A 26,014-nucleotide genomic window follows, 5' to 3' on the forward strand; every position below is an offset into this window, starting at 1 on the left:
CAAATACATACTGTTGCCTGCAATCCAGCTGGGGATGCCAGGAAACACCCCCCTCGGCTTGCCCTTTGTGGACTCATCCTTCTTATTCTGCAAAACAACACAGTCAGGAGCGGGTGAGACAGAAGGTCAAATTAAAAAGACGTGTATGGGCTGCGAAAATAAAACGACTACTCCACCAAGATTTAATGAGGGCATAGTGCAGTGCCGTTATTGACCTGTCTGATCACCGTTTTATTAATTCATTTGCCTAAACAAACAGGAAAGGGGGTGTTTACCTTCACCAGCTGCCTCCTGAAGAAGCCTCCTCTGGACTTCTTACTGTCGGCGGCTCTGTTTTTAACCCCCAGGTGCTTCATGTAGTAGGCGACCGCTGAGAAGATGGATTGGCTGCAATACAAGTTAGAGTAATGTGTTCATTAATGATATCTGATAGGGTTTGTTGTGTTAGCACCTTTTTGCTTAACATTCTTTTTCAGGAAAACATCAAAGCTTATACATTCCTAGTGATGCTTGAGCTAAATTAATCTATAAGGAAAATTCGTATATGTTCAATAGAGTGCATCAGATGGTGATGCTGAGACAAAGAGAATATCTGTGAATGTGAGGATAATTGGAGGATGGACAGATGCATGGAAGGAGGGGAAAGGGGAGGAAGATCATTTAAGATGTCCAGAAAGGAGGGAGGAGTTTGTAAATTGGAGGTGGGTGAACTAGAGGAGTTGAGGAGAAATATGAGGAGTTAGGAGGAGCCTCTGGGGATGTGTGCTTTCAACAAAAGTCTCTTATCGCCAGTCACTGCACAGTAACAGAGAAAACACTGTCTGGACACAGTGACAATTCAACTTGAAGAAGTTGAAACAAAGGACTCAAAGGAGAAAGGCGTAAAACCCAAGACATGCATGACAGCAAGTTCTAAATCAAGAAATAGAGAAGTTCAGAATCCGCCTCAGTCACTTTACGAGAAACTGTTTTTTTTCTATACATCTATATATACAAATGAAAGACGTGTTATAATGAATCATTGATGCACTGAAGACTATGCAAAAACGTTGTGGTCTGACCACACCCAAGCTTAGAACAAAAGCATGCAGAGACCAAATGACATCATGCGCACAAACATCCATTTAAAAAGAACACTAATGCAAATGTTGCAAAGGTTCACTCACCATTTTTCTTCGTCCGAGACGATTGTTGGTCTGAAAGAGAAGAGACAGATGTGAGTGATGTTGCTCCTACAGACATGTTTAAAAACCAGCGTTATCGTGCGGAATCAAGCTCACCTCTTCCTCTTAAGTAACATTATCCCTTTCTCTTGAACGACTGATTATTAGCTGTGTTTTGGGCCGGTGGAATCGGTAGCGGCTAAGCTTTTTCTGATCCAACTCAAGGCTGACTGTAATGGTATTGTGTTCAGAGCAGATGCTATTGAACATATTCTTAAAAAAAAATGAATAAAAAAAAAGCAACAAAAAAAAGATCAAAAAAGTGAGAGATGCATCAAAAGCTGCACCTCTGCTCGCGCTAAAATAAAAAGATTTGCGAATAACTCAAACTATTGTCTCCAGACTGTCCAAAGGGGCGATCTGCTCTGGCTGCTCTGGCTCACTGTCTGCAAAGGGAATTCCAAAAAACGCTCCAACTCAGCGGAAGTGTCTATTTAACCATGTTTTTGTCTGATGCAACATGCAGGCAAGACTGTAGAAATTGGATACTCATGTTTTGTTATGAACATAAAGGGTGGGAGGGGTTTTCCCAAGGATTCCCCCGGCATTATCCAATCAAATGGTGCGGTGGCCTTGTTCTCGTCTGCGCAGAGACCAATGAGGGACAGACGGGGGCGAGGTCACTGTGTTGTGGTCTCGTGAGGAAGGGGGGTGCTTCGGGGGTGACCGAGTGCATGAGTGTGGGAGTATGTCAGAGCGAGGGGGAATAGAGAGATGATTGTCGGGGGGTGAATGAATGGAGCAAGTGAATGAAACGTTTGTGCAACGATGATAAAGATCTGACTGTGTGATAGTCAAATAAAAAAAAAGAGCCAAAAGCTGAATTGTAGTGTCTTTAATAAAGTCGGCCTTGTGGACTTGCTCTGTCTTCACAACAGACAGCGTGGTTAAATCCAGAGGACGAGAGTTTCTTGATCGAGACGCACCTCCTTTTCGTTTGTGTTCACTTCTTCCCCCTTTTCTGACAAGATGAAGTCAGACAGTGTTGTGCCCTCTCCCTGGCCTCCTCTCCCTCTCTGTCTGACTCGCTTCTCGTTGAGGATAACACATCACAGTTGGCCACGGGGTCAAGGATAGATTAACTTTCCCCTAGATCTCTTGCTTTCTTTCTTTAACTGTGTCCAGGGCAGGAACTACCCAGCCTCGATAACCCTCTGGCCCGTTCTCTCTCCTTCTCTCTTCCGATGTGTCTCCCCCTCCACCCTTCCCTCCTCCCTCCGGTTGGCAGAATGTCAGGGGAGAGCCTTCCTGCCAGCGTGGCACTGCTGACTCCATCTTTTCCTCTTGGCCTTTTCACTTCCTTCGTGCTCAATTGTGCCCTCTTCCAATCATTCGGGCTCTGTCGTCCAGTAGGCTTGATTTTCTCCATCGCCTGCTGTATTTGTCTCTGTGTGTTGTATTACATTGGTTATGTGCATGGCCGATTTTGACTGTGCCTACTGTGGAGCCTTGTAGGAAGCCAAGTGCCAACTTTAGAGGGAAGATATCGGATTTTAAACGGTTTTGATGGAACAGTCGTGGTCCAATTTAAAACATGGAGCAACAGGTTTGGGGAAAATACTATTTTCCGCTGTGCAATCACTGTTTCAAAGTTTTCTTTTAATAATGTTGTCATGACAGCTGTGTTGTTGTTTTCTCATGTGTGGAAATTGCATTTTATTTAATTTTTTCTGTCATCTGTCAAATTGGGCTGGTATGCAGAGATTTTAGGAGATTAGAATGCAAACAGGAATACAGAGTTCTAGCTCCGAGTTTAGCTCCTCTGGTTCCAAAGCTCCTAAAACCTTCTGTTAGAAAAGGGCTCTGTTGCTCAACTTTGAGAGAGTGTTGGATTATTTCATGATGTAAAACAAGTTTTAATTCTATTAACGTCATGTCTGAGAATTTTATTTCTGTTGGTAAGCTTATGCTTCAAATGTTATCCCAGTAAACGTCAGCTGCTTTGGTTTCAGCTCCAGGCACAAAAAACATTAAGCAAACGTCATCCAACCCAAAACCCAAATTCAACAGATTTATACTGTTGTTTGGATTATTGTGTTTCCCCAAATATAAAATGTCTCATCTATTAGCAATGCAGGTGACAGGACTGTAACTAGTGACTGTCACATTTTAATTTGAATAAAACATCCACATATTTATGGTAGTTTTTTTTATACAGATTACTTAACACTGTGGTGAAAAGTAGGGAGGAGCACTCACTGTGTCTCTGACATCTTGTCCAGAAGGTTCTCGGCCACAGACTTCTCCTTCATCTCCATCGGGACGCGGTCGGTGGGATAGTGGTTATCCACATCGAGCAGCTCGGCCTCGTTGGGGGTCATACCCATCATCCTCTTCTGCCTGTGCAGCGCAAAGCGGAAAGAGGCAAAAGTTGGACGCATTAATGATAATAATATCTATCCAGCATAGAATCAAGTGAGCAAACACGTAATGTAGATGGAGAGGGCTGCTCATAACAGATCCCGGTCCCCTGAGAGTGCAACTGACTAGAAACATTAATTCAAGAAGAAACACCTACATGAGTTTCACATTAGCTTATTTGTATGTTTTGAGGTTTAATTTTCCTAAAACGGCTCAATTAATTGATAGGGTGCGAGAAGAAGTCTTGAGTCATAGATATTTGCAGCAGCTTAGCATATGAGCAGGTTCTTGGAGCCGTTTGGATAAAAATGCAAATTCTGACAAAGAGTAAAAGAACGCAATGCCTTTCATAATGTTAGGATTTTTAGATTAAATGATCGTTATTTGTCAAATATGAAAATTCAAAGGTAGGTTTCTTTGGTATAAATTCCTCTAATTTAAATTTTAACAATTATTCACATTTCTCTCTCTCTGTAACTATTTGCTTTGAAATTAAGAATCTTATGCTCTTTTTTCCTGGGTTTCAGATTTCCTGTAAACCACAATTAAAAAGTGCTTTTGCCACTGTGGTATTAATGTAAAGTGAGCCTGCTTGCTAGCTGACTGACTTTCCCATTTTAACATTCATTAACACTCAAAAAGCCGAGTAGAGTTCAGGAGCTTCTCACCTGAAGTCTTCCAGCTGTTTGGCCACCTCAGCCGCCTGCGCGCTCTGAACATCCTGAGCGAAGCGTTTTTGGGTTTCCTCGGAGAGCAGATCTGGTCGAGTTCGGTCTGAGACGAAGCAGAGAGGGAGTGAGTGGGAAGACTGATACCGACAGGGAGACACCGAGTTGAGTTGTGCACATATGGCCAAGAATATATAACAAAGTTTCAACAACGTTAAATAAATATACCAAAGGACAGTGACTTACCCAATTCACTGGTTACATTAAATGGCACTGACACTCTAAGAACCTGTAGAGTAGATACAGACATAGGAGCATTATATATTTAAAGCAGATATTAGGCATGAAAGTTTTTATAACTTGTTTTTGCTTAGTGGGAGATTTTTTTTTCTTGTTTTGTGTGGAATGAAGAAATAAAACAGTGTCGTCTCAAATGATATTGAGCCTTGGAAATGAATGCAGTAGCTAAATATCACCACAAGGGGTCATTTGAACACTAGAAATAACATTTATGAAAAAGAAAACAGAAAAAACAGATATTCCAAATGGGAGATACAGAGTTCGGTCACTGACAAGAAAACCACCACATAGGCCGACTTTAAGTCAATGGGTTTACAAAAGAGAAGGTCTTTAAAAAAAAGAGAGCGAGGCCAAGAGAGGGTGATTCCTCCTGAAGGGCTTTCCCACGATCCTGACAGGAAGCTGTGGGGTCGGACGAGACAGACAGGGAGATAGAGCCGCACAAGCCGGCAGACAGACGTGCACCGTGCACGAGCTCTGACGAGGACATATGACAAAGATGGCCAGGTATGCAACAGGCAGGAATGAAAAACACAGACAGAGCAAACAGAGCTGACACACACAGCCGGGGACTCACAAACAAACCATGTGCACACAGTGTACTCGTCTCCCCCGAGTCCAAATTATTATCCTAATTATATCTGAACTGATACAACACTGTAATATTGATATGGCCAAGCCTGCTCTTTTTAGATCTTTATATGTTGCACGTCACCAAATGCTAAATAGTAATAGGAATTCTCTCCAAAGCTGCAACACAAAATAATATATTAATAACTATAACTCAAAAACAGTCCTCAAAAAGAAAAATGATTATCCCAAATCACTTCCTCTTCGAGTGCATGAAGAAAGCAACAAAATCATTGACAAACTTAATGATCGGCAGGAGAATAATAGTTTGCAAGTAAGTCTCTGTACATCCCCCCCTCTCTGCCCTCACTATATTTTTTCACACATTCCTGACTAACATAACTACCACTATTATATCTAAAGGTTACATTCGACTTTTTTTGTCCCCAACTTTGGGTCAGTTCTAGACTTTCTTACAGATTATCAGTGCAGTGTGATACTTACTGCACCCTTGTCCAAGAAGGTGTTGTAGAACTCCACAAATTGCTTCTTGGTCTCTTTGGCACTGAGGGTCCTGAAGATTTCGGCATGGAGGTAACAGAGCTGAGAGAAGAGAAAGAGACAGGAATCCAGTGAGTGCTGGTGAACGAGGGAAGTGGGACTGTAGTTCAGTTTATAAAAAAAAAAAAAAAATTCACCAGATGCACTTAAAAGTTAACATGCTGACACACATCAACTAATCAACCAGACAAAATTAGAATTATATATCATACTGACAATATCTGATTAAATAATTGAATGTCATTGTCATCAGCCATAATATTGCACAGAACTCAAGTCTCGGTATGTTATTTAAACACTATAATAACTTTTCTATGTGGGATCCAAAACTGAAAGCAGCAGACAAAACAAGCAGCCACTGACACTAGTGTAACACCTTCAGAAAACACTGATGTTGTGATGGAAAAGGAGGAAAAAGGAAAAGAGGGATCTTAGGGATGGAGGGAGGGCGTCGACTCGTGGCTAAAGGAGGTGTAACAGTACCTGGGGTAGGTCAAAGAGTCTGCATGTGGAACAAAGGGGAAAGGACAGGCACGCTTTATATCAGCCCTGATTCACATGTAGTCCCTCAGACTCCGTCGCGCACACACACACACACACACACACACACACACACACACACACACACACACACACACACACACACACACACACACACACACACACACACACACACACACACACACACACACACACACACACACACACACACACTTGTCTAAACTCGTATTAGTGTCATGTGTCCTATACAAACTAGGCTGCTGCAATCAATGTAATCTCTAATGTAATCTAATGTATTGTTATCATGATTTGGCTTTAACAACTAATGTCCATCAGGTGAATTACTGAGTCAAATTAAGAGGTAAATCACCTGTCATGACATTGTCACAACATTTTCCATTTCATATTCCCAGAACCTGAAGTCTTATATTGTTGTATTCACCCTCTCTGACTGACAAAAATAATATTCAAATTCAACTGTTGATTTATTTTCTTTTCAAATCTACTTTTTGATCATTGTTGACACCTACACATTAGAGTGCGGCTCGTGGGGCACCCAAGAGAAAACACACGGGCCAACCCGAACCCGACAGTAACTTTTACAGGCAAATGCAGCATAAAACATCGTATTGATAGTTCACATCGACTCTCTACTACCTACTCACACACAGATAAAAACACACTGGGTCACAGGAGGTGTAATTCTCACCATGGGAGCAGGGTCAAACTGTAGAAACACATGTTGCATAAAGACCAGCAGGTGTGTCGGCCGATCCTTCAACTGCTCTATGCTGTTAAAGCGTAAATCCTGGTCCTCCGGTGTCTGTGAGAGGCAGAGAGACAGAGGAGGAGATAGAGAGAGAGAGAGAGAACGTGAGGGCAAGACAATGATAATGAGAGATGATAATAAAATTACAATCAGCTGCCATGAGCCGCCCGAATTTGATTCACTCACATCATTCAGATCGTTCTCGAAATCCTCATCTTCGGCCCCGATGATGCTCATGGCTGGGTTAGAGCACTGAGCCCCAAACACACCCTGCCATGGAGGAGGAGAAGGAGAGAGAGAGAAAGAAAGAGGGCAATTAGCTCACATTATGTGCTATACTTTGTACTGGCAGCATATCTCTCGTTGACATCCTGAGCCCCTGCTGATTAAAGTTTGGACAAAGTGAACTTTCCAAGTGAAAAATAACATCCAAGCAGGGAAAGAGGGAAAATGTCCCAGCATTCAGTGTGGCCTCATGGAGAGAGTGATGTGTCATATTGCTTATGAGCAGGATCCCATTCATGTGAGCTAAGAGAGGCAAAAGGAATATAAAGCTTCGACTAAAAGTTGAAACTGGTCTTTTTTCCATTGACAACTGAATTTGCTATGCTTTATTAAAGAATGTATTTAAACTGTGATTAGAGAATCCACTGGCAAAATAAACCTGAATCTCTCTAGGAATAAATTATGAGGCTACTGGGACACTGATATTATATCAATTAGAAAATATGGTACATAATTCTGGGAATTTCATTAGGTGTCCTCTGGGTAATGCTGAAGTCCTCTTCCCTGAGGCTGGACTAAAACATTCAGTTCAGGTGTTGAGCTCCGGGTGAAAAAAAAATGATTTAATGAGTAACATGCAGGGGAATTTCTCTCTGAAGTTTGTCCAAACTTTCGCTCTTCAAAATGATTTGTCAGACGAGGAAAACTCTCCTCAAGCTGCCATGACAGGACGTAACCCCCCCACCCCCAGGTCTAACAGATCTGAAATGAAAAAGGTTTCTGCCTTTGAAATCCACAAATGGGAAGAAAGAACATCGGAACGGGTGACCAACTTATCCCCACCCTTCACACCCCTCACACCACTTCCCCTGCACACACATACACACCCAAAAAACACAAACAACACGTTGCCACTGCATGGAGTCCCCCATACGCCGCAGACCCAGAGCCGCCACCAGGGAACACCCAAACACACATCAAGAAACCCAACAGCTACACCGTACAACATTTACCATTGTCCACTGCTGTGTGTGTATGTGTGTGTGCGTGTGCAGAGGGCAAAGAGCCAAAGAGGTGTGAGGTGACTCAAAGTACTGAGAGGAAAAACTGTCACTGTGGAAATAAAAGTCCTGACAAACAGTTATTGAGGAGACCAGGACCTGAGTAATGGTAAAGACTCCTTGGATCCTTCAGCACTGTCCTCTTACTGTAGTTATAGAGTCAAGGCAAAACACTGAAGGGATTTCTGTTCAGACCCTGAAAAACAGGAACCACCTGCCTGAGAATATCTGCTCAGCTGAGAATACTCTCTCTGGTCCCGATTTCTGATCATTCTGGTCCCTCTTATTCTGTCCAGGCATTTTCAGGCACCATATTTGGATCGTGTCTCGATTTATTTTTTGTATTGGACTGTTGTCGTCTAATGGAGCTTTATTTTTGTAAAGAACATTTTACATATAGGCTGTAAAGCAACTTAGAAGACTGATCTAGAAATAGAATTGTGTAATAATTGATAACTTATATGGCGTGAAGATAATAATGTATCAGCCATCCAATATTATTCTATACCAGTTATACTGAGGTAGCTGAACAGTAGTAAATATTAAGACAAAAGGTGACTTTAAATGTACACCATCTATATATTTTTTTGGACAATTAATACTATACAAGAGTTCTGATTGGATATGTAGACTTACTAATCGTTTAAAAATGTTTTTGCTTATTTTAACATTGTTACACCAATACACCAATTATGGTGAATATGTGATGTGTGTGCAGGCCACATTGTCACATTCACAAATAACTCAGTGGTTAGAGTTTATGAGAAAATGCGACTAAAGTGCCTGTGTGTCCACAACCACAATAGTTTCACACACAGGCTGAGTGCAGTATGTGGGTGTCTGTGTGTGTGTGTGTGTGTGTGTGTGTGTGTGTGTGTGTGTGTGTGTGTGTGTGTGTGTGTGTGTGTGTGTGTGTACAGTGGTAAGCAGGAATGCTTTGAGGTCAAGGTAAGTTTTTGTACAGAGACCAGAGAGGAACAGAGCTGTTAGTCAGAGAGAGAGAGACAGACAGAGAGAGGAAGGAGAAAGAGAGACAGAGAGAATGTGTTCATTCATGGATTCATGGTCATATCCAGTGGGCTGCAGGGTTGAGAAAGGCCTGTGAGAGAGCGACATGCGTAGGAGGGGTTAGCTAAACAGAGCGACGCAGCACTGTCAGGGCTGTGAACGCACATCTGTATGTACACACACACACACACACACAAACAAACACACACCGAACACTTTACCAAAGTGTCCAACGCCACCAACAATTATGTCACCAAGACAACCACAGCTACGACTGGCTGCCGCTGCCAAAGCAGATACGGCTAAGTCCTGGTGGAAAGATAAAATGCTTTCACTGTTCGACTCTGGTTTTAATGACGTGAACCAGCCTTAGGTCTGTAGAAGCTCATAGACGGTGTGCAACAATGTATGATGTGACGGCTCCCCAAAAGTGTTCTGATAGTACCCTGGTGGCGGGCTGCAGTATAGGTCATAAACTCCACTTCCTGCTGGGTTAGTTGATGGGACACAGTCAAAACAAAAAGAAAATGTTCTTATTATTGTTATTGTTCTTGTTATTTAAGGTGATTCTTCTCACACTGATGTTTGTTCCAGAGCATTTTTTCTTCACGAATGTTATTTGGTGCAATTAAAACGGGGTTAACGGTTATGAATGGCAGTCGAGACGAACTCGTGATCGATTGAGTGCATGCATCAGCGGAACCTCGCTGCCATTGCTACTATTTCTGGTTTGGCCTTTCAGATTATCCTGGAGCACAAGCTCAAAGTCTGGTTTTGTCCGAGCTACAGAACAAAGTCCAAATTGTTCAATTTACTATGAAGTAGCACCAAGGAAATCAGTGAAGAGACACATTTTAAAAACCTGGAAGAATTTAATAATTGGCCTTTAAGATTGAAAATTAATCAATCATTGCTTAGCTGTGAAATGGGTGGTTTTCTGATTAACTAATCGTGTCAGCTCTAAAAAGTGAGTGTGCCAACAGTGAATGATTTCTGTTTATCATGAGTGAGCTGCCTTCAGTTATGATGTGAAGCAGAACATGCTTCTGAGACCTTGAGGAGAGCAGACTCCTTTTCATAACACTGCTGCTCGTCTTGCACATCGATCGCAGCCTCCTCGTTAAAGGAGATGCTGAAGCCAATCCCTTGTTATTGTTATGACTCGTTGATATCGGAGAAACTGTAATGCGCGTTCATACACTGAGATATAAATTGAAGCAGGCAGGGGGAAGCTAATTGCGGTGCGGAGGCAGGGAAGGTCAGCGCCACTCTGAAATTTAAAGAGCACGGGATTGTGGAGGGCGGCAGCAGCAGCAGTGGGAGCCTCCTCTGCCCAGGAAGAGCCGAGCGGTGCATTCCAGCATATGGCACGGTGCAGACAACAGATGGAGACAGTCTGTGAGTTTCAGCAGTAACCAGACTCTCTTCCCTTCCCCTTAATTAGCACATGATCGCTGGCTTAAGCTCCAAACTATCAGGGTCCATCCGGGCTGATTTAGAGGTGGTTGAGGGGGGGAAGAAAACACTACAAGTATATAGTGTTTGAGCAGAAAGTCACATAAGTGCCGAGATCAGCTCCTGAGAGTAGGCAGCTGCCCCCCACCCACAACCAACAAACGCCCATCCCACCGACGCCGCCCCCTCCCATCACATTCCAGGACTAACTAAGTGTCAGGTGGCATCAATCTGATGATAGCCATCAAGCGTACGTGCCTTTGTGTGTGTGTGTGGGTTAAGACTGTGCACGTAAGTGGGAGGGAGCCATTCCTATGTGATTGTGGGGAGCTGCCGGTGAACGTATGTGTGTAATGTGTGTGCGTGTGTGCGTGTGTGTGTGTGTGTGTGTGTTCGTGTCTGTTCTATGACAACTGGTCTTTACAGACAGCATTCCTCTTCATCCCTGACCAGGCCTGAGGTCTAATACTACGCCACTGAAAATACCCAGACACCTGTTTCCTCATTCAAACACAGTAGCAGCAAAGTTTAGCATTTCATATTTCCACCAGGTTACACATGGCAGCCTAATAACAACCCAGTCACTGTTTACATCAGCTCGTGCAAAAAGCCCACGTCCTTTGTAAAACCGTTAAGTCGTTGTTTAGTGCGTAGCTGTTTCAGTGAAAACCCATCTGGCCAAGAAGAGACGAGGAGTCAAGCTGTGACCTCACCCCCCAGTGGGCATCTTCAGGGTCCATGCCGCAATCTGAGGAGACCACACGTGTCGCTCCTGTGATGATGATATGATGGTGACTGTCAGAGGAGAATGTGGTAAGTTTGCTGCAGCTGGATCAGGTCAGGTGAAGGTCAGGCGTGTTCATCAGGTGCTTCTCTGTGATAGTCGACCTACAATATGTATGAGTTAATCATCGACAGTGAGGATACCTTCAGTTTAAAGGCTCAGGATAAGGGTTATAGATACTGATGCACTTCTAGTATTAGACCTGCACACATGTGAATCCCAGGAGACTATACAGTGACAAACAATATAAGATTTGACCCAGCAGTTTTTCCAGACAACAAACCCCATCGTCACATGATCACATGGTCTGAGCCGCACTCACCCCTACTGCCAGGAGACCAGCTCAGAGTTAATACCAGTGTTATACAATCCTGCTTATTTACATATAACACAGTTTCAATTCCAAGGGAAATAACCAAGTGAATGAAGACCTTAGACATCCTGAACACCTTGTTTTGTATGCGTGTTCTCATGTACATGATGACATCATTGTTGGGTGTGGTTACAGGTGCATCCAGCACAGTTCAGACGTCAACAGTCAGCAATTCTTGGTGTTGTTGGAGGTGAAACGGGCCTGAAATGATTCACTCTTTCAATGTAAATGTTTTATTAAATTCAATCATTTTTTAAAGATAATTAAAAAAAGATAACTTGGAATCTAAAAGCTGCAATAATCTACAATTAGAAAAACATTAAATATACCTTTATTTGTCCCACTATGGTAACATTTGCATGTTAAGATAATCATATTACAGCATTTAAATAATTTTATAACTGATGTGCAGTATTGAGCAAAATCCAAACAATGTACCAAGTAAGATTCACTGTCAGTGGTCTCTCCAAAGGAAAACAAGACCTCGTCCTTTAGGAAATCAAATACAGCTCACCCCCCAAAAAAGAAAAATAATAATGACAGCAAAGGCTATATTCACTCAGTTGTCACTGTATTAACAGTCTAATACAACAATACTGCAGTAAGTCTATTACGGTCGTTAATAAGGAGTTATAGAAACTGTTTTTGGGAAGTGTTTTTAAAGATGTGGTTTGTGGTGCTGTTGAACAGTACTGCATTATACAGGGAGGTGCTCCCATTGTTTAAGCTGCACTCTTTGCAATAGTAGAACAACTTTTCTACATAATTCAAAACAAACCAGCTAAATGACCCAAATGCTAAATCAAGAACTCTCTAATAGAGTTTTAAACTAGACTTACACTCAGTACAGAGCATACACAGGCCCATCAGTCCCCTCAAATTCAATCAAGCTGCACCAAATTACAAACACTCGTTCCCTAAATGTGCTGGATTTTTCCAGATCAACTAATTATTCAATGTCACAAAGAAAGTGATATAAAGAATTGTTTTGGACCACCTCCTGATCTGGATCCGCACCAATGGGTTCTCCCCCGACTCAATCTGCAAATCCATGATGTAGAATTTGTATAATCTTTCTTACAAACACAAATCATAAGTTCCCTGGTAAAGGTAACAACAAGTGAACTTTATAAGCTCCATAAAGGCATAAAATTAGAGCTTCATATTCATTCACAATTACTAGATGCACCTGGCCACAGAAACTATTGTGTGAGCGCTCTTCTTACACTCAGTCACAATAAGCCGTGTCCTGTCCTCTATATTCTATGAGGGCAGCACCCAAAAATAGCACAGCAGCTAATGGCTGTTGCTTGCTGTGTTTGCACTGCTGTTTATCTGGTTCGCTCATCAGGCCTCAGCCTCATTAGCAGTGACTGGGGGGGATTCCTACCAGCACCGCTGCTCCCCCAGCTGCTGCTGCCTGAGGCGCCTGAGCAAAGAAGAAGAAGGGAAAAAAAAAACGGGGGAGCGGAAGGTGGCAAATGGGGAGGCACACAGACAGGAAGTGGGTGTAATTTCCTCAGGAAGCTATCAGAGCCATTTCCTGTATATGACCTATCAGATAAAAAGAGGGAGGGGGAAAGAGAAAGTGAGGCAAAGGCACAGGAGTGAAAAAAGGTGAAAGAGTAAGAGCACGCAAGTGTTTCTGTAAGACATGTTCTTTTTAGATCAAACACACTTCCTGTGCCACTTATCTACGGGTTTGCATGGGAGCCAGAAAAGGAAGTCACTGCACAGCGTGAACGAAACCCGGTGACGAACAAATGAGGAACATGAGTTCACGAGAGGATGGGTTGTGACTGCAGGGTTTGCAGATATCTGCATTTTGATGATTTTGATTCCCAAATAGATGTTGGAACAATATATTAAAAACTGTCCTTGAACTACACAAATTGAACAGATATAAATGTAACTTAGGAAAAACTTTTTCCCCCCAATGTTATCGCAAAATTTCCAAATGTTTCATCATCCTGAATATTTTCTGTCTCTGACTTTTCCATGAGCTACACTGCGATCATAAACCTGGCCTTGTAAACATGACCGAGGCTGCAAGCACTGGCCTATATGAACCCTATAGACCAAACAGAGGGGGGGAAAAACCAAGACGCTTAGTGAAGGAGGAGGAGGGGAAAATTAAAAGAGCGGGCTCACTGCAGCAGGAAATGAAGAACAAGGCAGCAACAGTGGAAAGAAAGAAAGAAAAAAAAACAGGCGATGGAAAAAAGAGTGGGAGACTCTGCAAAGTCTAACAAGCACATAAGCATCCAAAGTGTGTCCGAGCACTGAGCTTCACCCGAGAGCCTACGTCTGCTACGTCTAATACAACACACACAAACAGGCTGATTTAGAATCGATGCTTTCAACCTTGACCAAATGGTTTGGGCTGCAGCAGGATGGTTTACCAGTGAGCGAGCACCTCAGTGAAAACACACGCATGAGGAATCGACTGAGGAGTGCCTACGTGAGTGCATGCTGTTATCGGGCTCATGTTGGATTCAGCTCGAGACTAGAACATTTTGAGAAAAACTGGACTTCAAACTGGGAATGAAGAGTTAATAGTATACCACATGGGTATGTTACTGAGGGTCTAATGAAAGATGCCATTGAGTTGCATTTTGGGAAGTGATGTAATCCAGTGTTTTGGCACGTGACCCATACCAGTGACTGAACGCCAGGACACGTCAACCAGTGCTGCTTCACTTTTGGCCATGTTTTAAAATCTGTCTCTTCCTGTTGCACGAGTTTATTAAAAGTACAACACCAAGGCTACTTCCAGACTACAAGGTTTTAGTTGCTACGTTTAAGTCTGACATCCACACTAGACTGTGGCCAGGGCTGCAATTTTCTGTCTGAAACTGACCGAGCCACAGAGAAAACTAACCAATTCTGACCTGGGGTCGAAAAAAGTAGTTTTTTTGTATATGAATCAAACCCGGAGCACATTTCCTTCAATCACAGGCACTGGCAGTGGAGGAAAAAAATATGACAGCCCAGCCAATGTGACCAAAAACAACACAAACCCGATTATCATTTACATATTCAACACTACTTCTGAGTTTTCAAGTGCCTAAAACAGGGAACTTTGTAAACACTGCTTACCTAGTTTTTATTTTTAAAACCCTGCTGCGCTCAAGTATCAACGGCCAAAAGCTGAAACGCTTGGTAACGATGACACAGTCGCCCACATCGCTTCCTGATTCGGTTTCATCAGCCACAACTTGACGACCAGTGTTTCAATCCAAAACATTGCAAACACTTCACGTATGACCCTTTGTAAAGTATCTGCTCAAAACAAAAGAAAGAACAAGCATCTTGTCAAAAGACACCAGCTGGATTGTAAATACAGCTTTTATCAACTGAAAAGAGATAAGAAGTCTTTACGTTACAATGTGACTGATTGCCTGCTTGATAATTCAATAGGAACCAAAATAACTGTAAGTGCTTTTTTTTTTTTTACAGAGAACAAATACTGTGTATACCAGGAATCTAGTCCCTTTACCGACTGTCAGCATACAGAACAGGCCAGGGTACACTGTGAGATAATGATGATAGCGTACCACAGCAAAGTACACAAAGGAAGTGACATCAGTGCGATTGGCTGATCTGAAGTGAAGGTATAAAACTATGCTCTCCTCCTCTTTCTCACCTCTACATCCCCCCTTCTTTCTGTATATTTCATCCCTATACATCCAGTATTTCCTTCTCTCCTTGTGTCTCTTAACCTCCCTCCTTCTTCTCCTCCACCTTCAGCCTAAAATAAAGCAGTCCGTTGTACAATCGCTCCGAGACAGCCGGTGCATTCATGGCCGGCAGACAAGGGCCAATTATGTTATTTAACGACCATTACGTAGCGGCTAAAATAAGATTATGGCCAACACAGACGGGGAAACAGAGGCCGGCCTTTTCATTGCTACACAGGATCCTAACCCTAACCCTCTACAAGTCTAAAGAGGAACCACACTGTTAAATCCTGCTGGATCTTCCGACTTCACAAAGGTTTGACTTGCAACATTGTCGCATCTCCTGAGAGCTCCACTGTAATAACCTTTTCTTGATATGATTTTATTTGGAAACAATAATTGTTGACCTTCTCTTGATGGGATTTAGGTTGAGCGGACTTTGCTCCCAGATGTTTTTTTATGATGCTGAAGAGCCCCATCCGCCCCCCCCCCTAAAAATCCAAGTGTAAGCCTCCCCAAGCGTCTTTTAAGATTTTAATGGAGATGTTGAACAAGGTATCCTAGCTACTGCTTAGTCTCCTCCCTTCTTCATGTACACAGCCAAGCATAGTGACGGAGGTGTAACACACCTTCTCTTCATTTTCCCACTTTCCCTTTGAGCCAAAGTAAACTTCACTCTCCTGCTCTGACAAACTGCCAGCCCCCAACTCAAACCCACCCCCCACCACCCTCTCACTCTCCTCATGTCCCCATATAGAGGTCACTGGCTTCATGGAAACATTTCATAGGCTGGGGCCAATCGACTGGCATGGATTGGCAGTTCAGAGTAAACCTCTAGCTTGGCCTAACTGCTTCCATGTGTGTGTGAGTGTGTGAAGTGCAGTATTTGCACAGGCCAAACACAGAAACCTCTGACCAGCATTTGTGACAAAAACTGCTCCTCATTCATTCCTAATTACGTTTGCGTGTCCCGAGTTAATTTGCATCTTAAATTCAAAGCAATACAAAACAAGAGCTGAAATACCCAGGCACATGCTGGAATAGTTCTGGAGGGAATCGAGACGGGCCAGAATCAAAGCTGGGGCTGACATTGCCAAAAATGCCTTTGTACTTGCACACAAGCACACCTTGGTTCATGATGCTAACTTCATGCCAACGCTATGCGATCCAGATATGCAACATTCTCTCAATTTTTTTCTCAGGAAAGATTCATAAGGCTTAAAGGGATAACTCAATATTTATTCAAGACTGTTCTCTGTAAGGACCATAATGAGCACAATGTTTGAACCCCAATTTAAATGCATGTGGACAATGAAATGACTGATGAATATGAAAGATAAGGCATAAAACAGAGCTGATAGCTCTTGAAGAGTCTGTAGCTACAAGATTAGAGGTTAAAGGAGAACTTGCTTTGACCTAACACTTCTGGAACTCACAATAGACAGGTTTTTTTAACAAAGCAGAACCAGAGGTGTTGTGTTGTGTCATTCAGAGCTGGTGCTGGACAGTCATACCAACATTACATTTTAACATGCAGCTGATTCATAACTTTGATCATGATCTCAAGACTAAAACATGTTTGAAAATATATATATTTGACCAACTTAATGTGTATTACAATTGAGCAAGAATTATATAAGGAGCCGAGCCGAAAGCCAGCATCATTATAGATTGAGAACTAGAATAGAACAGCAAATTCGCAGACACTCAGTCCTCAAATAAATATCAGTCCTCTTGAGAACAACAAAAACTCCTCTCTTTAACGATGTGTGAAAAACATTCCTGCATTCACCGCACAATTTAACGGTTTCAGTCTTGGGTCATGTCCCAACCCGTTCAGATACACTTGGAATCGGTTGGGTAGTTTTTAAATAATCCCATTAAAACAACAACATTATTGCAGGTTATCAGCAACATTTATCAAAATGGAGCCTCTTTGTCAAATTTAGTTGTCTATTGAATTCACAGCATAGTCTAGTCAGAGGTGGCTGACTACCAGGAGTCTGGAAGTGGAGACACACCTGGAGACAAATAACCTGTCCAGAGACATAGCAACTAATTGCCGGATATCATCTATTCTGACAAAAAGTATATAATGGGTAAACTCTACCAGTGGAAAGTCAAACTAGACTGGTTGTGTAGCATTTAAAGAAAATTGTTTACATTGGTATCAGTCAAAATGACAATGGAATTAACGAGTTATTGTGCAAATGCTAATATACCATTATCATGTATCTGTACAGTTACTACACTCTGCACAATATCACCACTGCAAGAATCCTATGTTGTTAATAAAGGTCTGAGTGCTCACATAAACCGTTTTCAGACGTGACCTGCGGGTAAAATCCAGAGAATTGGTTACGGAGTTTACCAGTAGTCTACCTTTCACACATGCACAACGCAGCGGGAGGTTTCTGCACAGACGAACTCACAACGGCAACAAATCTGCGTCCTTCAGGCGAGAGATGGAGCAGCTGGGTAGAGCAGACAGAGGCAGGAAGTGACATATCCACTACGCTGCAGAGATCACCAACAAATCTCTGTTGGTGTCTTCTACATGTGTGTCTCCACTTTTTCACTGGGTGATATTCATTTTCTTTTGGTTTGTTTATTTCCATTTTTGCATCTGTGTTATCACCCCCCACTCAAATTTCTACAGTCTTTATACTAGGGGGGCAGGTGGAGAAAGTCCACAGAAACTGCAGAGTCTCTCACTCTGACATTTGCGTTCACAACATGCTTCTCCTCTGGAGAAAATACAGAGTATCTGCAGAGTTCAGTGCATGTCTGAAAGCAGCTACACAGTCAGCACACTGTCTGCACACACTGTCAGACTGGAGGACCTTTCACCCCACAACACCCACAATCTTTCACTCCTCAAAAGTAAACATGTATGAAGTCGTGTCTCGCTTTTTCCACTCTGACCCTCAAATGAAAGAGCTCATTCTCTGTTTTCTGCCTCGCTCACACACATCAGCTTGCCAGTCGTCCCTCTGACTCACACTTGGACAGATGGATGTAACTCTTTCCACTTTCAAGCTTTTTTTTCAGAGAGCGCTGCAGCACACGTATATACAGCTCTCGAACAGAATCCTCTTATCACGGCCCGGTCCAGACCTGGTATTAACATTCATCTTGGATGATCTGATCTACAGTAGACCACAGCTGTGAAGACAAACTACAGGTGTGAAAGTACAACTGAGGACTCTGGGTCTGGGGACACATGTGGACCCAGTTGTTGACTAACGGGAACACATATGAATCCTACACCACATTGAAGACCCGCCTACTAACAGCTGATGTCCTCTGGCTCCCTACAAGTTCATAATGAACTAACAAACTCATGACTGGACGAGGATGTACAAATGTATTTGCATATCAATTTGGGGAAATGAGATCTCATTACTGAAGTGCAGTGAAATGTGTTCACTCAGATGAAATTCCAATGCCGAGTGGGAACTGTCACACGGACTTGTGATCATGAGTCTTGATAATTCCAGGTATGCTCAGGGCCAAAGTGAGAGGGAGAGTGAATAAACAAATTGACAACAAGCATTTTGGTCCCAAAGGGATCACTATGTTCCGGGGTAATGTCCCCACTGCACACGCATGACTCATATCACTCACACCTTTCTGTGAGAAGGTAGCTTGGTTTAGTTTGAGTCGAGTACGACGCAGATATGACTGACAGCAGAGAGATGACAGATTGGCAGGTTAAAACACCGAGCTCTTTGTGTTAAGACAAAATACTTGTGAGCTAGCGCTTGGCAGTATACCAGCTCATCCAGTATACCGGTATAAAACTCTTATACGATATAAATGTTTTACATACCGCCAGAATGTAGCATAGCTGGGTCAACCTCTGTAATGTTTCAATAGGCAGCGCATTATGTCATTGATATACATCCTTATCCCATTCCCAGCCCACAGGTGTGCCCCTAGGCTTGCAGGGCTAGGCCCCTAGGCTTGGGCTGGGCCCCTTCTCTCAGTGATAAACCATTTTCTTGAGTCCAATTACCCTCTGTCATTGCTCGTCATATCACTGCTATGCTGATGACACCCAACTATACCTGTCATTCCTGCCATTTTATTCCACGGTGTTAGTGTGAATCTGTGCTCATCTCTCTGACAAGTGCATGGATGAGGAAACACCACCTTCAGCTAATCCTCCCTACAACTAAACACTTGCCATTCCAACCAACCAGTCTCTCCAGCATGACATCAATTACAACAGCCACTCTTCATCCCTTGCAAATGTGGCCCTGTTGTGCCTTGAAGGCCTTACCTGACTCAGCATTCCACCCAGCTTGGTACAGAGCAAAGTTATCTCTGGCCACAACTACTGTACTGCTCTTTGACAGGTGTCACTTCAGACACTGTTAAACACAAACAGATGGTCCAGGATGTTTAGGAGCATCTGGTCTCAAATCAGCCAAAAAAGGGCAAATGCCCCTCCACTGCTCAGCAACATGCATAAAGGTTTCAGAATCAAATTCAAGTCTGCTTTCCTACAGAGAGTCAGTTATGCTTTCATCTGGATCTTCACCCATCTACATGACTGGATAAGTCGCACAGTAGAGCCACACCTAAGGATAACGGAGCATGGATCAATTGCTCTGGTCTCTTACAGGTGCAAATGAATAATTAAAAACAATTTCAGCCTTTAACTTAACTTTAGTTAAAATATTTAATTGGCAAAATGCAGCACTGTTCACTTTGTTTACATATCTATTTCTTTAGAAGTTCTGGTTTATATATGTTGCAGTTTGCAACGTTAAAATTGTTTACATTCTGTTTGTGGAGCATACAGAGGTCTATAGGAATTAAAGCCTCCATTATGTGCTGTGCATTGGAAATTATAATGTCGTACTCCTGACGGATGAACAAGCCACTACAATTCCATCTAAAGGGCAGAGCATGTGATATACAGTGAAATTGCCAGAAGCAAAAACATATTCTGTAATCATACCGTCCATAACTTCTGAGCTGTAAAAAATAAACTTTAAAATCACAATCATGTGAATGGGCTGATGCCAAATGACAGCAGAAGAATAAATGGTTTGCATGTACAACGAATGGACTGAAATTAACTCATGAAAAAAATCATTAATGTTTTGTCTAACACAGTCGGTTCATTCAAGGGCAGAACAAGTCGCTGCAAATCTGTGCTGTTGGAGTCTGTTACATTCTTAAAGGGATATTCCACCAATTACACACATATGGGTCAGTCTACTCCGGGTGGAAAACAGTTTTATAAAGTGTCTTCTGTGGCTCTGGAGGAAACATCTCCAGGGCCTGAGAAAACACTGATGGTGTCCTGGTGATGTCATCAGGGTTAACTCTTGTCTTGGGCTCAGAGACACATTTATAACAGGAAACCTACTGTGAGTATTCAGCTGCAGTAAAGGGAAATGTAGGATCAGCTGTTGTTTGAGCTTTACCCATATCTCATATGTCTGGATATCTCAGCTGCTTTGATTTTGACTGATCTTTTTAAAAACTCTCTCTTGTAGGCTGACCAACTTTATTGAACTTTACTATTACACTATAATTATGGTGCAATAAACTTAATATAGTAAATGATATGCGTCTTAAATCCCTCTGTATTTCCCATATAGTGCATACTATGTACTGTACTCACAAGTACTCCTCAATGGAACTAGGTGCTGCTTTCTGATGCGAGACATCACATCTCATTGATGCAACAATTACAGTCATGAGACAGCACGTCTGAGACACATAATGCAAAATGACAATAATCCCTTTCTGTGTTCCACGTCTAAACTTAGAGCTTGCTGCAGAGTAAACTGATAAAGACTGAGTGAGTGCATGAGGGAGTTATTACAGTCTTAGCATTTGTAAGTGTCATGTCAAACTGTCGGGACGCTCAGAAAATGGCCGACTCCAGTGTGTTTGGGTATTGTAATGTCTGTTCATCCTGTTGACTGTTGTGCAAAACGGGTTTCTGACCTCAGTTTGATTTACATAAACTACAGATCAAAAGCGATCTAGAGATAAAATAACCAGAAGGAAATGTCTGTTTGAGGTGAAACAGTTTGACGATGCAGTAAACACAGGACAATTCAAGGTTCTTCATCACACTGATGCAAAAATCCTGCTCACTGATTTACAACAGAAGCAGCAAGTTACCAACAACAACCACAGAAACTAATGGAATAGAATAGTGTACAGCAAAATATCTTATCTAACAAATCTCTATTGCTTCACCGTACATTTTAGAGCTCAATTTTGGAATATAGGACAAGAGGGTGAATATCCCTTATACGTTTGAAGGTCTTCTGCACAAATTAAGTTACCCACTACCAGTAGATGCTAGCAGGTGTTAGCGATATAAGTTCAGTTGTGCAGATTTGCATCCTCAAGTGTTTTGGCCGAGTTCAACTATACAGGTCGAACTTGAGGGGAGAAAACGTAATTTTCAATTCTGATTAATCTGCAGGTTGTTTTTTATAAATCTGTCAATTCACCGTTTGGTCTCTAAACTTAAGAAAATAGAGGAAATTTAAATCCCAGTGGCAGCCATTGGCAGTTTGTCACATCTCACACTTCACAGATCACTTGTTGTTAGAGGTGTTGTTGCATCATCACCTTTCTATGCACGCTCACACACAGACACACACATGCACAGACACAGACTGAGCTCATCCAGCAGGAATCAGTAAATTTCTCTGTAAACCGACTGGAGAGAAGATGAACAGCCCAGTCCAGTCTGTCTCTCATTATCTGCCGTCACTCTAACTGCGCCCACAGAGGAATACCTGGGCTTCTTTTAAAGTTCAATCCTGACCACAGTAAATTATTAGCTTGCCTTTAACCCAGCTCCAGGACCTTAGGATACCCCCTGGCTGTTCCACCGCGGGTGCCATTATCTGTCACTCCAGCTGTTAGGCATCTCTCGCACAAGGCTATCAACGACTGTTTCACTGTTTCACCTCGACTGTGGCACTAACCAAGTTTATCAGCCCACCCTCTGAGGGACAGTGGACTCGGGGGGGGGTGGGGGGAGTTTTCGTAGGCCTGTGACAACGGAGAGGGTGAGAGCCCGTGAGGGAGAGAGCGGCACAGCACCTCAGATCAAACAGCCAACATTCCTTTAAAAGGGAGAGAAGTTAGCCTTTGGGCTCGAGACAAGCCTGCACTTGCAAAACGTGTGGGGAGAGAGAGAGAGAGAGAGAGAGAGAGAGAGAGAGAGAGAGAGAGAGAGAGAGAGAGAGAGAGAGAGAGAGAGAGAGAGATGACAAGTGCAGCGCTCTCTAGTCTAGCAGAGCGTAACAGGAAGTGGCAGGGCCTGCTTCACGTGGGGCCTCTGGGGTGCAGCAGCTGGCTGCCACCGCGTCACACTCTCCACCCAAAAAAACTGCCACTTGCGATGCCCTTCACAAACACACCCCCACACCGCCCTGTCAAATAATGACTAAGTGTAACCGTTAGTATTATGATTCACTGTTGCTCACGAGAGAAACGTGCAACCTGGATAAAGATAACGTTGTTCTTGGAGGAGTAATGAATAAAAACATGGCCGCACTGTCCCAGCCTCCCGTGTTATAGGTTAATGAGATGCTGAACTGGATGCACAGTAGCCCCTCCCTCATTCTGCACAGGCAATGTCCTCTATTTCACAGGGCAAAAATCATCATGGATAATCGATGGTAATGCAGACACTAATTATGAACGCTGTCTACACTAAGCCCACCCCCCAGGTCTATATCTTCTATATGGGATGATGTGATGAGAGAGAGTGGCAGGGGGCGGATGCAGGGGTGGGGCGGGCTGAAATCTGATTGGCCCTTGAAGTGCCCTTGTCCTGTCACTGGGGTGTGTGTGTTTTTTGTCACTTTCTAACAACACAACGACATGTATGAAGCATTTTTTTAAGATTACTTATTTTCAAGCTTTTCGGCAGTAAACAATTAACAATTTTCACAATATATTCGATGAGTTAACAGAAAATAAGGAAATGACTTCACTGTAAACGTCACTGAAGCAGGGACAGGGACACATATTTGGCCCCTCCATGTAAACTGTGGCCCCTTTATGACCCCTGATTTAGACTAAATGCTTCATCCACCCCTGGAGAATGGTACAGGGAGAGAGGGAGAGAGGGAGAGAGAGAGAAAGAGAGAGAGAGAGAGAGAGAGAGAGAAAGAGAGAGAGGAGGGACTGCAGGAGGATGGTTGTATGGATGAGCAATAAAACAATATAATAAAAGTTATATTTAAATATATGAACATAATGCTTATGCGCAGTGCAAACCGATGAGGTACAACACAGATATGTAAATGTTGATCTTAAGAAATAACAATGTGACATTTATTGTGATGATTATGGATGTTGTTGAATCATATAAAGCACTTTTAACAGTGCAATATTCTGCCTGTGCACAACAGTTCCCACTGTACACACTGTGTCTATTGTGTTTACACCCTATATTATTTATATTTCTTATATTTCCTAGCGTTTGTGTTGCAATCTTGTACTGATTTCTAGTATTTAACCGCTCTCTTAGCTGCAGGATCTTCTTATCTTATCTTAAAGTGCTTGATCTTGATATAACTGGAGCCCTAAACTGTGACCTCCTTTCAAGTCGTGCAAAAACAATGGAGTGAGAGGGAAACAGAAGAGTGGATCACCTGTTCAAAAGAACCATAGTTTCAAATGAAAAGCAGCAAGAAAAAAAGGGATATTAATAAATCAAATGTATAATTAGCATCTCCACACTCTTTATCATTATTTCCCCTGTGAGAGAAACCCTGCTCTCAAAGCTCCTGCAGCGACTGACAAGGTAAAAACTAACTTTCACAAGGTCACCGACAGATTACTAACTTCCCACCACGGACAACTTTCTAAATAAGAAAAAATCATTTGTAGTTTGGTGATGGGACCAAAACGAAGTCGTTAAAAAAAAAAATCTAAAACATTTAGCCTGAAAACACGCTCGGCGCAAACGTGCGGGGATACCTGAGGTGGTTTCTCCCGCAGAACCGACTCCTGACCCCGGGGACTCGAGCTTCCACACGCGGGGCTCACAGGGAGCTCTCCACAGAAGCTACATGGAGAAGTTGAGTTTTTTTTTAAGTCTGGTCCTTATTCGAGGAGGCCGAGTTGTGTTCGAGCGCACAGCCGAGCGCAGACACCCCCCCCCTCTCCCCCCCTGTCTGCCGCACGGAGCCACTTCTCTCGGTTTAAAACCAACAACCGCCTCGACTTTAAAAACACGTCGAACCGAACCGTGACAGTTCCGCGGCTGTTCCCTGAAGTTGTTGTGCAGGCGGATGAAAACAAAGCCCCGCGTACTCACCGTGAGACGAAGAGAAAAGCACCAGGCGGAGAGGACTGTTTGGTTTCCTGTCCCGAGAGCTGCCGTGTGTCAGCCGAGGGCGGCTGGGGGCGGTGGTGTGTGGGGGGGGACGTTGTACGCGGAAGTACACAGAGGAAAAAGAAGGCGCAGGGTGAACAGGAGCCGACGAACAGGAAGGAAACACACGCTTTAAGGTTTTTAAAATGAGCCAAACAGTGCGTGTGAAAAAATGTCATCACTTTAAATTATAAGAGTGGTTGTTTGTGTGTTTTTTTCAGCTTGATTGTGAGTTTGTGAGGGGTTGCTTCCGCACTGTGTCACACTCTAACTCGTCCCCCCGCTGAAAAGTATTTTACGTGATTTATGTTTATTATGTGAGTTTTTATTACGTTGATTAGCATTTGAACACTACTCACCTAGAACATCACACATATTTTTAATGTATTTATTGTTTTTTCCTACATGATTTCCCCAGTTTAATTTAATTTTAGCTTAAGTGAGCAAAACTGCCCAATATTTCACAGACATGACACACATTATTTAAGTTTTCTGTTCCTCCTGGTCTGCAGCTTCAATCTGATTATAAATAGCTTTAATCATGTTATGTCTATTGGTTTAAATGTCTCTATTATTATTATTATTATTAATATGGTTGTTGTTGTTATCATTGTTATCATCAGCATTATTATTGTTATAAGCATGATTTTTATTTTATCATCATCATCATTATTACAATTGTTGTTGTTTATGAGTTTCATATTGTTCATTGCAACTATCTATGTTTTTATCACTTTGTTCCTTGTGTTGAAAAGTGCCATACAAGTAAAGTTAAAATCCATGTCACACCCTGTGTTGTGTAGGCAGAGTGCAGAGGTGACAGCTGTTTAAACCATACAAAGAACATGCGTGTGTAGTGAAATCAAGGCTTGTGTTTGCAGAGTGAATTTCTCAAACCAGACTTTCACCCCAGTCTGGGCTCTCACCGCTTCTACTCCGGGTGTCATGCTCCCCCCTGTGGAGAAACACTGACACGACCTGCAGGGCCCTTTCCCTTCTGTCGTCTAATTCGATCTGTGGTATCAAACATGACCCAAAGGAGAAAAAAACTGGTCCAGTAAAAGCTTTATATCGTCATGACTCAGCTTTGGTTTCAACA

The 26,014-nt window shown here is 42.7% G+C and overlaps 1 protein-coding gene across 7 annotated transcripts in view; it reads right to left on the reverse strand.

Annotated features, from left to right (window-relative positions):
* Positions 1–24,976, reverse strand: part of arhgef1b (Rho guanine nucleotide exchange factor (GEF) 1b) — a 39,995-nt gene extending 15,019 nt beyond the window's left edge. For 3 of the 7 annotated variants that reach the window (XM_053432430.1, XM_053432432.1, XM_053432429.1), the window contains exons 1-11: positions 24,859–24,930; positions 11,416–11,497; positions 7,140–7,223; positions 6,894–7,007; positions 5,627–5,725; positions 4,499–4,541; positions 4,253–4,358; positions 3,423–3,563; positions 1,167–1,196; positions 276–387; positions 12–87 (exon numbers count right to left, since the gene is read on the reverse strand). In XM_053432430.1, coding sequence (XP_053288405.1) covers positions 12–87; positions 276–387; positions 1,167–1,196; positions 3,423–3,563; positions 4,253–4,358; positions 4,499–4,541; positions 5,627–5,725; positions 6,894–7,007; positions 7,140–7,223; positions 11,416–11,442 — 832 coding nt within the window. In that variant the 5' untranslated portion in view covers positions 11,443–11,497; positions 24,859–24,930. Of the gene's footprint in view, positions 1–11; positions 88–275; positions 388–1,166; positions 1,197–1,280; positions 1,604–3,422; positions 3,564–4,252; positions 4,359–4,498; positions 4,542–5,626; positions 5,726–6,893; positions 7,008–7,139; positions 7,224–11,415; positions 11,591–24,858 lie in introns of those variants that run through there. The other 4 variants (XM_053432433.1, XM_053432434.1, XM_053432435.1 and 1 more) reach the window with 4 other exon arrangements.
* Between the last annotated feature and the right edge of the window lie 1,038 nt (positions 24,977–26,014).

This window comes from Pleuronectes platessa, chromosome 10 (genome assembly GCF_947347685.1).
Source record: "Pleuronectes platessa chromosome 10, fPlePla1.1, whole genome shotgun sequence".
Lineage (NCBI taxonomy): Eukaryota > Metazoa > Chordata > Actinopteri > Pleuronectiformes > Pleuronectidae > Pleuronectes > Pleuronectes platessa.